Source organism: Lissotriton vulgaris, chromosome 1_1, assembly GCF_964263255.1.
Source record: "Lissotriton vulgaris chromosome 1_1, aLisVul1.2, whole genome shotgun sequence".
In the NCBI taxonomy this organism is placed as follows: Eukaryota; Metazoa; Chordata; class Amphibia; order Caudata; family Salamandridae; genus Lissotriton; species Lissotriton vulgaris.
The window spans coordinates 1,998,316,571-1,998,333,978 of NC_141685.1; the positions used below are offsets into that span (position 1 = coordinate 1,998,316,571).

The 17,408-nt window shown below is 47.1% G+C and overlaps 1 protein-coding gene across 1 annotated transcript in view; it reads right to left on the reverse strand.

Annotated features, from left to right (window-relative positions):
* DHTKD1 (dehydrogenase E1 and transketolase domain containing 1) overlaps window positions 1-17,408 on the reverse strand; it is a 1,474,452-nt gene that overhangs the window by 455,775 nt on the left and 1,001,269 nt on the right. Inside the window, exon 12 of the mRNA XM_086919908.1 lies at window positions 13,587-13,693. Within this exon, the coding sequence (XP_086776034.1) occupies window positions 13,587-13,693 (107 nt within the window). The remainder of the gene's footprint in view (window positions 1-13,586; window positions 13,694-17,408) is intronic.

The following is a 17,408-nucleotide window of genomic DNA, read 5'->3' on the forward strand; positions in this document are numbered from 1 at the left end:
GAGCAATCAATATAACTTGGGCCCGGTCTTGGCAAATCTTCCTCAGAACCCGAGGAATCAAGGGCATGGGAGGAAACGCATAAAAGAGGTGTGAGCTCCAATCTATCTCAAACACGTCCCCCAACACTCCCTGCATCGGACACTGGAGACTGCAGAACAATGGGCAGTGCACGTTCTCCTGAGTGGCAAACAGGTCCAACTGAGGAGACCTCCACATCTGAAAGATGCGATGGACCACTATGGATGAAGTCGTCACTCTTGATCGGCCGAGTAACGCCGACTGAGACTGTCCGCACGAACATTTAACACACCGGCCAGATGATTTGCAAAGACACAAATCCGTTGGCCCTGAGCCCAGGACCAGAGTTGAGGAGCCTCTCGGCAGAGACAAAACGGCCCTACGCCTCCCTGTTTGTTGATGTACGAAAATTGCGGTAGTATTGTCCGTTAGGATCTAAACCGACTGACCGCGAAGGGAAGTAAGGAGGGCCTTCAGTGCCAAACGAATCGCCCACAATTCCAGAAGATTGATGTGAAGCAACCTTTCCTCTGGAGACCAAAGACCTTTGACCTCCGGATCCCCCAGATGAGCACCCCACCCTAGAGTGGAGGCATCCGTGATCACTGTGGCCACCTGCAGAGGAGACGGAAAGGGCTTTCCTTGTGACAGGTTGCCCTGCACACTCCACCAAGACAGATCCGCGGCAGCTTCTCTGGAGATTCTGATCTTCTCCCAGAGATCTCCGTTGTACTGATACCACTGCCTGCGGAGGCACCACTGGAGTGCCCTCATGTGCCAGCGTGCATGGTTGACCAACAGAATGCAGGAAGTGAACAGACCGAGCAGGCGAAGAACCTTTAGGACTGGAACAACCGCTCCATCTTGAAACAAAGGAATCATTTCCTGTATGTTGAGAATCCTCTGCGGAGGTGGGAAAGCTCGACACACAGTAGTGTCCATTATTGCCCCTATGAGCAGGCTGCGTTGAGAAGGCACCAGTGAGACTTGGGTACATTTATTGAAAAACCCAATTTCAGATGAGTTGTCACTTGCAAGTGGCGCGAAACCAACTCTGGAGACTCGGCTTCGAGCAGCCAGTTGTCCAGGTAGGGGAAAACAGGCACCCCTAACCTTCTGAGATGAGCCGCTGCCACTGCCATCACCTTTGTAAAGACTCGAGGTGCAGAAGTAAGACCGAATGGAAGGACCGCAAACTGGTAGTGTTGCACCTCCACCGTGAATCGGAGATACTTATGATGCGACTTCAGGATCGGAAGATGAAAATACGCATCCTGCAGATCGATGGACACCATCCAGTCATCCTGCTGCAGCACAAGAAGAACCTGAGCCAAGGTCAACATTTTGAACTTCTCCTGCTTGAGGTAAAGGTTCAAAATTCTGAGGTCTAAGATAGGTCTCAATCGACCGTCCTTTTTGGGGATTAAGAAATACCGGGAGTAGCAACTCTGACCCCTTTCCTGCTCCGGAACCACCTCTATCACATCTTTTTGTAGCAACGTAATAACCTCGTGCTGTAAAAGCAGTAAATGGTCCTCTGAACACCCACCTTGGCGAGGAGGGTAAGGAGGAGGAAACTCCAAAAAGGGGAGGGCGTACCCATTCTCTACAAGATTCAAGACCCAACGATCGGATGTGATCAGTCTCCAATCTTGTAGAAAGTGGGCACCCGACCTCCAACCGGACCAACATGTTCTAAGATGGGGGATCTAGAACGGCTTTCTTGTTGTACCAATGGTGGCGGGAGGGGAGGTAGAGGAGGAGGAAGAGGATGGCTGACGATTTGCTCACCTGAGGCCTTTTATTTTTCCCCGTATGATTTGTACAAGGGATTCTTTTGTTGGCTCTGCTGAGATTGCTGGCGACCACAAAAGGAAGCAGATCTGCCAAAGCCACGATGTCTTTCATAGCCTTAAACTCTGGACTGCACCTGAAGGCCTAGAGATCTTGCCGTAGCCCTGCTGCCTTTAAAACTTTCTAAGGCTGAGTCCGCCTTCGAACCAAAGAGCTTTGAGCCATCAAAAGATAGATCCAGCAGAGTAGTCTGAACATCAGTTGAAAATCCTGAAGACCTGAGCCATGTCTGTCTCCTAGATGCCACAGAAGACCCCTTTACATGGATCACGGAGTCAGCAGTGTCCATGCCAGACTGACTCACCTGACGTGCTGCAGCCTGAGAATCTGAAAGGATTTCCAAAACCAAAAAGTTGGCACGATCATCCTCAGGTAACTTCGGAGCCAATTGAACAACAGAGTTAATTAATGCATGGATATAACTTCCTAGAAGGCAAGTTGCATTTGTAGAATTTAGAGCCATACTGTAAAAGGAAGCAATGCTCAGAAGTTGAAGATGGATTATTTAAAACCTCTGTTAGGATGTTTGACTTTATCTCCTCTGAGGGAAGTTTAAGGCCCAATAAATCATCTGCCTTCCACATGGAATGGTGCAATGTCCTGAACCACACCTCCACTTGCAGATGGCAGGTTATACTCAGGGGAAGTATCAAGGCCACTAGCTTCAAATTCATCCAGTGAGTCCACAATTTCACCTTTCCTCCTGATCTTGTAAATACTCCTCCTCCTCGATTAACCTCTGTGCCTCTCTCTTGGAGCGCTATCTTGGCAAAGGCGTCGGTGGAGCCATAACCTGCGGAGAAAACATCAACGGCGTCGATGGAGGAACCTCTACGTCGATCGAACTCGAGGCGGCACCGACTCAGCAGCCGAAGGAGTTCGAGGAGCTGGAGTAGAGGATCTCGGCACCGGGAAAGGCCAAGCCGGAGTCGAAGGCATGAAGGCTTGGGGATAGAACTGAGGAACATCCAGGATGAAAGCCAAAAGACCCACGGGCCGGAAGGCACACCGGATGGAGTCGAGGCTCTGTCAAACATGGCAAGTATTGCATTTAATAAATGCGAAGAATCACCCCGAGTAGCAGGAAAAGGAGGATAAGGATCTGTACCTTCCTGAAGGGGAGTCACCTGAGGCCTAACAGGAGCCTGCGGAGCTGGGGATGGCGCCCGCATAGGTGATGTCTCACGGACTGGAGAGGACTTCATGTTGTGAAGATGCGTCCGAAGCCGGCGACGCCGGTGTCGGAGAAGGTACTGGCGTTGCCTGAGAAGGAGATGTAGAAATTAAGTCCTTTCTTCGAGGTCGTTCAGCTGGCACTGGCGACCTCGACCTCAAAACCTTTGTCTTCGAAGAATGATGACGCGAGGTATGTCTTCTCTTGGACTTCTAATGCTTCTTCGACCTCAAAGTGTGTGAAGACGAAGACTTCGCCCTCCTCCTATCTCTCTTCTCCTTTTTAGCTTTGGCCATAAATAACTTGACCTCACATTCCTTGATCGCCTTCGGATTTATTTTTCTGCAACTTCGGCACTCCTCGACGTTGTGGTCTGAATATGCTGACCAGGACTGACAGAGAAAGAGAAGCAGGACTGAGTAATAGATGCCACCGAATAGGCAATTCAGTGTGCCCTGTAGACCCAGCGCTTCAATGAGCAGGTAACAGTGGAGCACAACCTTCAAAGACCGAGAGACTAAACACAAGCAAAGGCAAACAACAATAAGGATTTCAACTTATCAATAAGACTCCTAAGGGTTCAAGAAATATATGTTCTCATCCACCCGTTACCAATGGAGGCAAGCTTAATTAAAGTTGACCTGTGCCTAATTTTACCTAAACTCAACATAAGAGAGGGTAAAATCCTAGAAACAGGGGAAATAGAGGATTGGGCACTGTAGAACGGAGAAGAGGGCACCTGGTGAGTTCAGCATTTTAGTATTAGCTCAGGGTGAGACTCTTTAATGTTAAGTCTGATACCCATCTAGATGCATAGTATGTAATTCTGCTGTGATATAAATAAAAGACTGGATGGGTAGCAGCTCTAAAGATGTCCGATCTCCCAAGGATCCTGTTCTGTTTCAGGCACTCATGGCTGATTCACAGGCCGGGGTGATCTCCATCTTACAGGGAGAGTTTAATCACCTACTGTGGGTGGATGGACGGCCTAGAATGAACAGAGCTATAAGCATCACAGGGTGGGGGACCTGGGATCCCAAATATTCTCCACTATTTCCAGGTAGCCCAGCTTCGCTACATGGCCGAATGGACAATGGAAGAAACTAAAAAGCATTGCTTTTTATGGCTAGGGCGGTCGCTGGAGTGCATCTATGGAAAGTTCTGTTCCTTCTTAAGGCGTAGCGCCCATGGGGCTTATATTACTTGCAAATTACTAAAGTCACACAAGAGGTATGGAACCGAGTGGCGGAGCGGAGGGGGTTGACGTTGTTTCTTCCCTGTTAACCCTGATTTTAGGCAACCCAGACTTCGGACCGGGGCTGGGCCTCAGGCAGTTTGGATTATGGCAGCAAGCTGGGTGCCGTTCAGTGGGACACATGTTCGATAAAGAGGGTATGATACCCTTCAATCAATTTTGTGCGGACTATGGCCCTTCCGGAGTCAAAGCATTTGCACTATCTGTAGATATGACATTGGGTTATGCAACACACCATATGCCCCGGAGCACACCACCCCCATAATCCTTTGGAGAAATGGTTGGTTACAAAAACCACAGATATGCATTTGGTCACTGAAGTAAAGAGCTTGCTGCAGTGCACTACTCCTCAGGTCAAAACCGCTGGACACAGGTGACAGGAGCTGGAAATAGGGCGACAGCTGACACTGAAGGAATGGGAGGACATTTAATATAGGGCCCGTCAAACTACCTGGCGAAACCAAAGCGGTCGAAAAAGAACATAAGGGACCACCAAGGTTATAACAGAAAAAAAGAGCCTTGTATTGTATTGTATTGTATATTGGATTTATATACCGCTTATCACCCAGGGGTCGCTAAGCGCTTGCCTTGGGAACCCGTCCTGGCTTTTCCCTGTGAGATAGCCCTACAGGGCATCCCCAAGGTGATAGCCAGGCATCGCGCCGCGGGGGGCCGTTGTGGAGATTAAGCAAGCTTAATGCTCAGAGTTGCAGAGTGTGAACCCATGATTAGGTCAGGCACCGAAGCGAGAATTATCGAGTCCGTGGACATTTGAGCTCAAGACCCTGCCGCGTCGGGAATTGAACCCTGGTCCCGGGTCTGACCTCGGCTTCAGGGTCTGCCTGCTCTAACCAGTGAGCCACACTTCTCAGCCTTGAGGTAATTACCTATGAGTCGGGGTGTGAGATGAAGTTGTGGTAGCCTGTAATAAGATTAGGCACTAAAAGGGAAAAACATTTTTTTCCTAAATAGGAGTAGAACTAGGGCATCGAAATACAGATATGAATAGATTGGAAAATACCGTGTTCTAGGCTGATCATCGCCTTTTAATAGGTAAATAGCCAAATAGCGAAATGAGAGAATGAGAGTGAAAGCTTCAGCGATCACGAAGGTGGATGCACTAATCGGCTGTACCTTTCTATATTTAACAGCAGTGTGGGAGATCGAAATCTATCGAAAATTGCCCCCAAATAGCATAAAATCCGGATAAATCTTAGTCACCCAGATTCATTTGCATAGGTCAGTGATGCTCAAAACTGTAGATACGGTTCTGAATGGTGTGAAAATGTCGTGTGTGAGACGGAATGTAAGGTCACTGCCATGTTGGGGAAATGCTCTAACCAATATGAAAAAACATCAATAGATATGGCTTCTTTGAACTTTCATATTGTGAATTGGTTAAATATATTGATTATGCAAACAGCGTAAAAAATATGGCATAAGAAAAAGATTCTTTTATGTTTATCATTGTCTAAACAATATGTAAAGATCATTGCCATGTTGGGGAAACGCTCTAACCAATATGAAAAAATATCAGTAGATATGGTATTTGAATTGTCATATTGTTAACTGGTTAAACACATTGATTATGCAAACAGCTTAAAGAATAGGGCACAGGAAAGAGAATGTCCTTTGTTTATCACTGTCTAAATAGTATGTAAAGGTTCAATAACTGATTGTTTGCTAAAAGCAATGTTTTATGTGCATTAGGTGAAACAATGATTGTGGAGAAAGATATAGACACTGTCCTGAAGGAGGCCATAATCACAAAGGCTTCCGAAACGCGTTGACGCATCACAGAAGGGTTAAATTTGGAGTTGTCAGCAAATAGTTGGGTATAAGGAAGGGAAATCTTCCCAATGTTGTCAACAAAGTGTCCAAATTAACAACACTAAGACAAAGTGCATTGTATTGTCCCATATTTCTCCCATTTCATACTAGGTGGTTTTAATATGTATTGTGTAGGGTTTTAATGTAACTGTATACAGATTTATGTTTTTTTATTGAAAATAAAAGTGTATATTTTTATATAAACTATGTTTTTTCTTTGCTAAGTATTTCCCAAACAACAAGCTGATAGCTTGTAATTGAGTGAGAGATCTTGATTGAGTGAGGTGACTGTTTGAACTTGAGACCATTTGACCTCCCAAAAGGAAAAAATCTTTTTTAATTTCTGGTGTATAGCCTATGTCCATCTGCTTACCCTGGTCTTTACAATGCTGTATTGGGTGTTGTAATTGGTGCTGTACTTCTTGAGCTTACCCGCTCAAAGGTTTCAGCTCTCTCTTTATAATAGTAGTAGAGATAGAAAAAGATATGTCTTATGGCCTCGAAGTTCAGTATCTTTAGATATGCTTGTGTATATTTTTGACTTATTGAAAACAATAAAGAGATTTAAACTATAAAAGTCAAAGACTGGGCTGGTCAGTGATTGATGGATTTGTTGGTTGATTGTTGAATTCTGAGTCTTTTCCTCCCACACTACTCCCTTAGGAAGTCTGTGACTGCTCACCCTCGCCACACTGACAGTCAAGTGCAGAAAAGGTGTTCCTGGCTCAGTTACCAGAGTCTTAGTAGGACAGACCCCAGGACACTAGTGGCAAACAACTTCAACTACCATGGCTGGTGGCTAGTAGCCCTTATCTGCCCAGTGCTTCCCCTGAACAGGGACTGGCAGTCTGATTTCAGAAAAGGAAGATTGAAAGTGAAAGTGACCACTGTTTTTAATAACACAACCATTCTCTGCATCACCTGACCCTAATGAAGGGCCATACACATGCACATGTCCTTCCTCATAATTTCCAATGTGAGGGGGCACAACATCGGACCCGGCCCGGGCCCTTACGGGATAAAGAAACACCCGTACCTGAAGTTGCTAGGCATTGGAAGTCAAGGTCCGGGAGGCTAAACACACCCCTTCGTCCTCTGCCCACACAGGATCTCAGGTCGCGGGACGACAACAGAAGAGGGGGGACTAACCCAGGAAGGACTGGATCGGGGGAGGAGAAAACGGACGAATCACCATCCGAGGAGTGTGAGCAGTCGGGTGAGAAGCCGAGGACGCCAGGAGAGGTACCGGAAGACGCTGCGCCGAAAGACGCTGAACCAAAGGACGCGGAAGAACGCCCAGAGAATCGAGAGGTGGAGACCGAAGACGACGAGACGTGGAGCGAAGATTGGTGGACCCCACAGGAGGAGGCTGGAGAGCGGCCGTAACTCTGGAGAGTTACGGCAGAGCCGGTGAGTCAGTCGGGTCAGGAAGGGGAGTGAGAGGGGTAAACAAACAGGGAGGGAGTGGGAAAGTTGTAAGGGGGGGGCGAGTAAAATTGGCACAAGTGTTTTTTTAAAATTATTCTGCATTGTTGGCTGCACTTTGGATCCTGACCTATAGACTCTTCACTCCCGACAACCGGTTAAACACGCTGTTGGCATGTGACTTAAATATACCAATTTACAGAGACCGTGTGCACTCCTTCTACTACCTCAGTTTCTTAGTCACTATAATTTCCCCGTCCCCACAAAGTAACCCCTTCCAGACCACATGAGGCACCGAGTTGGTTGGTGACGGGTTAACCCTAGTACCTGTGTTTAGGAAGGAAACAGAACTGACAGCTCCTTCCTTTCTTTTCTCTCATGAGCCTCCGGGGGAGAAGCCCTAGCTCAGAGGAAGATCCAAGTGGAGAAGAGACAGAAGAAGACGTCACTCCTGAAGAAAGTCCAAGACCCCAAGAGTTTGAGGAATCTTCACAAATCCTTAGCTCTACCTTAAAATCTGTCAAGAAACGGTCATCCTTGGCACCCTACATACGGCCTCCTCGTCCGTATATCCTGCCTGCACTCCCACAAGTAGTGTCAGAAGTGGGATTCCCCGGAGACATGGAGGCTGTGCTCGCTAAAATGGCTGAAAACCAAGAGAGTCTAGGAAAGGCAATGGAAAAGTTCCTATCCGTCGTGGAGCAGGACAGAGGAAAATTACAGCAAGTTATTTCTGAACAAGGCCAGTCCCACAATACCGCTATGGGAAAAATAGCGGATGCCCTAGGACAACAATGAACCCCAAGCACCCTTCCATCTGTTATTTTGCAAAAATATGTTACCGGAGAAGATCCGGACTTTTTCTTTAATAACTTTGAAAGGATGGCTTTAGCAGCCGCGTGGCCTGTGGATGAATGGGGCCAATATTTGGGTCCACTTTTATCTGGAGAACTACAAGCCTCCTACCAAGCAGCTAGTATTCAAGGGGTTACTCCGTATGCGGAGATAAAACAATGTATTCTAGAAAGGCTAGGAGTAGATGCAGACACGTATACAATGAGATTCAGACAAATCAAGGAAGGGCCACAAGAAACTCCTCGTGCTCTATATTTTAGAGTGAAAGATATGGCTGACCGGTGGTTAAAGCCTACCACTGCTACTAAAGAAGAGATACCTAACGTCTTTACACCCACCCATTCAAAAATGGGTTAGACAGCATGCCAACCTTACACTTGAAGCGGCTGTTGAGATAGCAAGCGCCTACAGTAGAGCCCAAGAACCAAAAAAAGGTAAGGAAGAAACCCCATGGAAAACTGGTGGCAGCGGACTACACAGAGATCCTGCCCGCCCTCCATTGATAAGGAAGCCTGATCCTGCATCCATTGTCCCGGGACCACCCGTATACCGGGCACCTAGCATACCGGGACTTAGAGTTCCTACTCCGGGTCCCCAATGTTTCAATTGTGGAGCCATGGGTCATATAGCACAGTTCTGTCCACAGAGGGAAGAACCCATGGAAATAGGGATGGCCAGGAATTATTGTTGCTTGTCACAGGATGATCAAACTCCTTCTTACCGGTGTGGAATCACCGTGAATGGACAGCCCATGACTGCCTTGGCCGATACTGGATGTCGACAAAGCGTGGTACGACCTCAAGATTTGGGTTCTAGATTAGGACAAATGGATGGACTCGTGGATATCCGGTGCGTACACGGCGACACTAAACAGTATCCCACAACGCAGGTACAGATAAAACACGCTACCGATCCTGGATCTCTCCTAAGGGTGGGTCTCATTCCTAAATTACCTGAACAAGCCATATTGGGGAGTGACTACCCCCATCAATCACAGTTGCTTAACAAAGACAGACAGGGGGAAGAAAATTGGTGGACTGTTGCCCCTTTTTCCCAGGATGATGACCAAGAGTGGCCCAATTCCAAAATGAAGAAAACCAAAAATCAGAGGAGGAAAGAGAAAAGAAAACCTATAACTGCCCTAACGGTCCAAAATGAAACAAATTCCTGGGAAAGTGACAGGAACTTTCATGCAGCACAGAGAGAGGATCTGGTGTTACCGGAGGCTTGGAATCAGGCTCTACCCGGTGAAGATCCCTTACACGTATGTCCCTACTTTTTCATAAAAAATTGGACACTTGTATCGAAAGCCAGAAGTTTCCAAACCCCACAATTGTTGGTTTCTGGTCCTTTCAGTGAAAAGGTGTTTTATATGGCTCATAGCCATCTGTTAGGGGGTTACTTCGGAAATGAGAAAACCGAGCAGTTAATCACGGACCAATTCTATTGGCCAGGGATCTATGGACAAGTGAAAAGGTATTGTAGAGAATGTGTCATTTGTCAAAAGAATACTCGATATAGACCACCTAGAGCACCATTGCAGCCCCTACCTATCATAGATGAACCCTTCAAGAGAGTAGGACTGGACATTATTGGACCACTTTTGCCTTCGCGAAGTGGATGCCGGTATGTCCTTGTATTGGTAGACTATGCTACGCGCTTTCCAGAAGCCATTGCCTTAAGGCATCCGGAAACGTCTAACATAGCTAAAGCGATAATCAATGTCTTTTCTCGGTTAGGATTTCCCAAAGAAATCCTGACCTATCAAGTGACCCCGTTCATATCCAAATTAATTGAACAAGTCTGTACCCAGCTGGGTAAAAAACAGATACGAATGGCGGCGTACCATCCACAGACCGACGGGCTGGTTGAACGCTATAACGCGACTCTCAAACTGACTTTAAAAAAACTGCTAGACCTGGAATAAAAAAAATGGGAAGATATGTTGCCTTTAGCTTTGTACGCCATTCGGTGTAAAACCCAAAAAAAGCACGAGGTAGTCCCCGTTTGAGCTTTTATATGGTCACCAACCACGATCCTTGTTAGATATGGTACACGAAAAATGGGAGTTAGAGCCAAACACCAACACATCCCTAGTGGAATACGTAAGCAACCTTAAAACTCACTTAGAACAGATTCGTACCATAGTAAGGACTAACATGGAGAGAGCCCAGGAGGCACAAAAAGTACAATTTGACAAAAGAACTAAACCTAGGACTTTTGAAGGGGGGACGCCGTATTGTTGTTGATGGCATCCTTCGATCACAAACTTCTAGGACAATGGCAAGGCCCATATATTGTGATTGAACGAGTGACCCCCGTGACATATAGATTAGAACTGGACAAAAAGAGGGGGACCTCACAAGTATATCATGTGAACCTTCTTAAAAAAAATGGGAAGGTCCTCTCCCAACCATGGTAGGGAACATGGATGTGAGCAGACCCTTATTTAACCAATGCATTGACCGTGACTTACCTAACTCATTAAAATCTGAACTAGGTGAGACACTATCATCATTGCAAGAGATCTTTTCGGTAACACCCGGAAGAACCTCTTTATTAGAACATTCCATTAGAACTCTTCCTGGCAAGAAAGTACGACTCCGTCCATACAGAATCCCTGAGGCACGTAGAAACACCATCAGAGAAGAAGTACAGCAAATGCTGAATATGGACATCATAGAACCTTCTTCTAGTGAGCGGAATTCCCCAATAGAACTGGTACCCAAGCCAGATGGGTCAGTGCGGTTTTGTATTGAATTTAGGGAGGTAAACAAAATCTCAGAGTTCGACACCTACCCTCTACCGAGAGTAGATGAAATGATAGAACGAATCGGAGGGGCAAAATACATCAGTACACTAGACTGATGTTAGGGCTACTGGCAAATACCCCTGAAACCAGAAGACAGAGAAAAAACAGCCGTCTCTACCCTTGATGGATTGTTCCACTTTAAAGTTTAACCTTTGGGTTACATTGGGCACCTGCTACTTTTCAGAGGGCCGTGAACATTATCTTGCGACCCCATGAAAAATATGCTGGGGCTTATATTGACGACATTGTCATAAACAGTAATACGTGGGAACAACACCTAGAACACTTATATCAAGTCATCCAAGCATTGGGAGAGCATGGTTTGTAAATCAACCCTGCCAAGAGTCATCTAGCCGCCCAAACCGTGAAATATTTGGGTTACTTGTTGGGAGAAGGGGTCATACGACCCCAAAGTAAGAAACTAGACGCAATATCCCAAATACCATTCCCACAGACAGCTAGGGACCTACGTGCATTTTTGGGGTTATTATGATATTATCGCAGATTTATACCACAGTTCTCTGAAATAGCATCCTCCCTCACAGACCTCTTACACAAGACAGTAAAAACCGAAGAGATACTAAAGAATCCTGACCCTGAGGTGACTAGAGCGTTTGAGGTGTTAAAAGCATCTCTAACATCCGACACAGTATTGGTCAGTCCTGATTACACATTGCCTTTTATACTAAACGGACGCATCCGAACAAGGGTTAGGGGCGGTGCTCTCCCAAAAAAATAGACAAGGAGAGGAAAGACCAATTTTATACATCAGTAGGAAGTTGTTTCCCCGAGAACGGAACTATGCGGTCATCGAAAAAGAAGCGTTGGCCATAAAGTGGGCGATAGACTCCCTGAAATATTACCTAGAGGGACGCAAGTTCAGGTTGTATACAGATCAAGCACCCTTTGGGTGGTTGGCTCGCAACAAAGGAAATAACGACAGGGTGTTACGATCGTTTCTAGCTTTACAGCCCTATAGATTCCAGACCAAACATCGGAAAGGGACTGAACAGGTTAATGTGGACTTCTTCTCTCGTTATCCCCAAAGAAGAACGCCTACTAGAAAGACAGCAAGAGAAAGGGGATGTGAGGGGGCACAACATCGGACCTGGCCCTGGCCCTTACGGGATAAAAAAACACCAGTACCTGAAGTTGCTAGGCATCCGAAGTCAAGGTCCGGGAGGCTAAACACACCTCTTCGTCCTCTACCCACACAGGATCTCGGGTCGCGGGACGACAACGGAAGGGGAGGGACTAACCCCGGAAGGACTGGATCGGGGGAGGAGAAAACAGATGAATCACCATCCGAGGAGTGTGAGCAGTCGGGTGAGAAGCTGAGGACGCCAGGAGAGGTACCGGAAGAAGGTGCAGCGTCTTTCGGTGCACCTTCTTCCGGTACCTCTTCTGGCGTCCTCAGCTTCTCACCCGACTGCTCACACTCCTCGGATGGTGATTCATCTGTTTTCTCCTCCCCCAATCCAGTCCTTCCGGGGTTAGTCCCTCCGCTTCCGCAAAGGACGTGGAAGAACGCCCGGAGCATCGAGAGGAGGAGAACGAAGACGACGAGACGTGTAGCGAAGATTGGTGGACCCCATAGGAGGAGGCCAGAGAGAGGCCGTAACTCTGGAGAGTTACAGCAGAGCCGGTGAGTCAGTCGGGAAGGGGAGGGAGAGGGGTAAATAGGGAGGGAGTGGGAGAGTTGTAAGGGGGGGCGAGTAAAACGGGCACAAGTGTTTTTTTTTATTATTCTGCATTGTTGGCTGCACTTTGGATCCTGACCCATAGACCCTTCACTCCCGACAACCGGTTAAACACGATGTTGGCATTTGACTTAAATATACCAATTTACAGAAACTGTGTGCACTCCTTCTACTACCTCCGTTTCTTAGTCACTATAAATTCCCCGTCCCCACAACGTAACCCCTTCCAGACCACATGAGGCACCAAGTTGGTTGGTGATGGGTTAACCCTAGTACCTGTGTTTAGGAAGGAAACCGAACTGACGGTTCCTTTTTTTCTTTTCTCTCATGAGCCTCCGGGGGAGAAGCCCTAGCTCAGAGGAAGATCCAAGTGGAGAAGAGACCGAAGAAGAAGTCACTCCTGAAGAAAGTCTAAGACCCCAAGAGTTTGAGGAATCTTCACAAATCCTTAGCTCTACCTTAAAATCTGTCAATAAACGGTCAACCTTGGAACCCTACATACGGCCCCCTTGTCTGAATATCCGGCCTGCACTCCCACATCCAATTATTAAGTACCATCTGAAAACATAATATTGTATGAATGTTAACGGTGAAAACATTCATTAACAATCAGATTCATTTTTGCAATGCAAAGTTAAGAAAAGGCAAGTATGTCCCAATACCTGAAGGAAGCGTTCAATTCTGCAAGAGGAGTGCTCTGGGCCTGCACCATCATATCCGTGAGGGAGAAGAACTGTTAGTCCACTTTGAAGCAACCATTTGGCCTCACCTGCAAAAACGAACATAGCAACCCTTACACAATTTTAACTGCTATCAAAAATTCACACTATATAGTCACTGCATATTTATTTAGTTAACCATTGTATATAGTGCTAAGCACAGAGATATGGGGGTTCTTTCCATAGCAATAACCTGTGATGTGATGGCTATACAGAGAACACAAACCCAGGAACATTGTAATGATAAGAGGAAACTAGTGATGATGTAAAAGAACTACTGCAGAGGACACAGTGAGAATTTGTGGCTAGGAGAAAATATTAGGTTTATTTGCATTGTATATTTTTTCCTTACCTTTTTCTTTTAAAGATCAACTACACTAAATTTGGTAGCAGGCAGGCATGACTGTAGGGTGCTGTGGCTATACAGTGCAATAAAGAACACATTTTTAAATAGCATTTCATGAATTCAATGGAGCAGAGGAAGAGTTCCTAGTGACCAGGTAATTGCATTATTCCACTTGCAACCATTCTAAAGTGGTGAGCACTAAACGTTTACTTCACAAAATATGTAAAGGTTAATCTGTTTTTTTATCCTAAACATCTTAACAAGAATAATGCGTCCTCCCCTCTACACACATCTTTGAGAAGCTTTCTGAATTTTGTTTCATTGGGCTCAGTTCTCCAACCAATTGGCAATGATTTTCATAGTCTGGGGGACAGGTAGGATGGATCTTCCACCTCATCTGACCTGCTAAATACATGGGACCATCAGGAGACCTGTTTTAGAGGATCTTAGAGCCCTGTTTGGGGCGCAGCATGTCAGAAGAGCCCTGGCCATACAGGGTCTCCTGCCATTGATTGTCCTTTTAGCCAAGAATTGTGCCTTACATTTTATACTTTTCTCAACAGGGAGCCGTGCTTGGAGCCAAGGCATTTTTGCTGAATAGATTTTAGGTAGCTTAATGATGGTTCTTGCAGTGGCATGTTGCACCACTTGGAAGTCTTTTTAACGGATTTGAGTGGACCCATATTTATTAAAAATCCCTGTAGATTAAGTGGTCAACAAGTCTTAGAGCCAGGACACTTGTCTGAGGTAGAAGAGTTTAAAGAGGTCACCCAATTGATCTAAAGTGAGGAGACGCATATAATCAACAAACTACGGTAAGGGTTGTGCTAGGTAGGCACTGGTGAGATGTACAAAAAATATTTCAAAGTTGTATCTATTGATTCGGGCGCTCCTCTTCCTTTGGTCTACCGTCAAGGCCAAACTGTTCCGAAAACTTGAAGATTAGTGAAAGGAGCGCCAAGTTCACACAAAAATCATCATTTCAATACTGTAGTCCATGTTTTTATTGTTCAAAATTATTTTTCCAAAATTCAAGTCCCAACAGATAAATATGCAATCCAATGTGATATGTTCAATCAAGTTTAGGAATATGTTTTATCCAAATCAAATGCTTCCTTGTAAACGAATAATCACAACTCAACAACAGCATATGCATTTCGTCCTCCTAGGTCATCATCAGGGCTGTGAAGTAATAAAACAGAAAATCATAATCTAATTATAGGTATATAGTAACAATTTCTACAAACTCATGAACTATACACATTTGTCTAATCAAAAAATAATGATGACACTGTGTCACTCATATTGAGGCAAGCGAAAACAATCATCCTGCCTATATTCCATTCTAACATTTAGATTAATAAGCCTGAATCCACCACCCAAAAAACAACACACCAAATTCCTGCATATAACACATTCCATTAATGTAAAAGAAAAGATATATATGTGACAACATACCTCATCAAAATGAACAGCTAAAATACGCTGATGACTGAATCCTACTTAAATTGGGCTAGAATGTAGTCTTCACCGAAATCCCCATACACCAATCAATCAATCAATCAAGGAATTTGTAGAGCGCGCTACTCACCCGTTAGGGTCTCAAGGCGCGGAGGGGTGTCGCTACTGTTCGAACAGCCAGGTCTTGAGTTGCTTCCTGAAGGCGAGATGGTCCTGTGTCAGCCGGAGGTGGGTGGGGAGGGAGTTCCATGTCTTGGCTGCCAGGTAGGAGAAGGATCTTCCTCCGGCATTGGCCTTGCGAATACGCGGGACGGTGGCGAGGGGGAGGCTGGCGGAGAGGAGTTGGTCGGTAGGTGTGTAGAATGCGAGGCGGTTGTTGAGGTACCCGGGGCCCGCGTCGTGGAGAGCCTTGTGTGCGTGGGTGAGGAGTCGGAAGGTGATTCTCTTGCTGACGGGGAGCCAGTGCAGGTTCCTCAGATGGGCAGAGATGTGGCTGTGGCGGGGGATGTCCAAAATGAGTCTTGCCGAGGCGTTCTGGATGCGCTGTAGTCTTTTCTGGAGCTTGGCTGTGGTTCCGGCGTAGAGGGTGTTTCCATAGTCTAGGCGGATGGTGACGAGGGCCTGCGTGACCGTCTTCCTGGTTGCGGTGGGGATCCATCAGGAGATTTTTCGGAGCATGCGCAGGGTGTTGAAACAGGACGATGAGATGGCGTTGACTTGCTTGGTCTTCGTGAGGGAGGAGTCCAGGATGAAGCCCAGGTTGCGTGCATGGTCCGTTGGCTTGGGTGCCGTGCCCAGGGCAGATGGCCACCAGGAGTCGTCCCAGGCGGAGGGCGAGGGTCCGAGGATGAGGACTTCCTTTTTGTTAGAGTTCAGCTTCAGAAGGCTGAGCTTCATCCATTCCCCGACGTCCTTCATTCCTTCCTGAAGGCTAGCTCCGGCGGTGGCGGGGTCGTTGGTGAGGGAGAGTATCAACTGTGTGTCGTCGGCGTAGGAGATGATGTTGAGGTTGTGTTTGCGTGCGATGGCTGCGAGGGGGCGCATGTAGACGTTGAAGAGGGTGGGGCTGAGCGAGGATCCTTGTGGGACGCCGCAGATGACTTCGGTAGCTGCTGACCGGAACGGGGGGAGGCGGACTCTCTGGGTTCTACCTGCAGGAACGAGATGATCCATTATAAGGCCTCGCCTTGGATTCCTGTGTCGCTGAGGCGTTGTATCAGGGTGCGGTGACATACCGTGTCGAAGGCTGCTGAGAGGTCCAGGAGGATGAGAGCGGTGGTTTCCCCGTTGTCGAGCATAGACCTGATGTCGTCAGTGGCTGCGATGAGGGCGGTCTCGGTGCTGTGGTTGGCTCGAAAACCGGACTGTGACGGGTCGAGGGATCCGTTCGTCTCGAGGAAGGCGGAGAGTTGTTTGCTGACCGTCTTCTCAATGACTTTGGCAGGAAACGGGAGGAGCGAGATGGGTTGGAAGTTCTTGAGGTCCGTGGGGTCCGTTGTGGGTTTTTTCAGGAGGGTGCTGAGTTTGGCATGCTTCCAGCTCTCTGGGAAGGTGGCTGATGCGAAGGAGCTGTTGATGACGTCTCGGAGTTGGGGTGCGATGACGGAGTCGGCTTTGTTGAATATGTGGTGTGGGCATGGGTCGGTCGGGGAGCCGGAGTGGATGGTGTTCATAGTGCGGGCGGTGTCTTCAGTGCTGACCGGGTTCCAGGTGCAGAGGGTGGCGGTTGGGTGCGCTGGTTCGGTGGTTGGGTCGTTGGTCTGTGCGCCGAAGCTGTTGTGTATGTTGGCGATCTTGCGGTGAAAGAATGAGGAGAGTGAGTCGCAGAGGTCTTGCGAGGGTGTAATGTCGTTGTTGCTTGCGCTGGGGTTGGAGAGCTCTTTGACGATGCTGAAGAGTTCCTTGCTGTGGTGGGTGTTGTTGTCCAGGCGCTGTTTGTAGGTGGTTCTCTTGGCGGT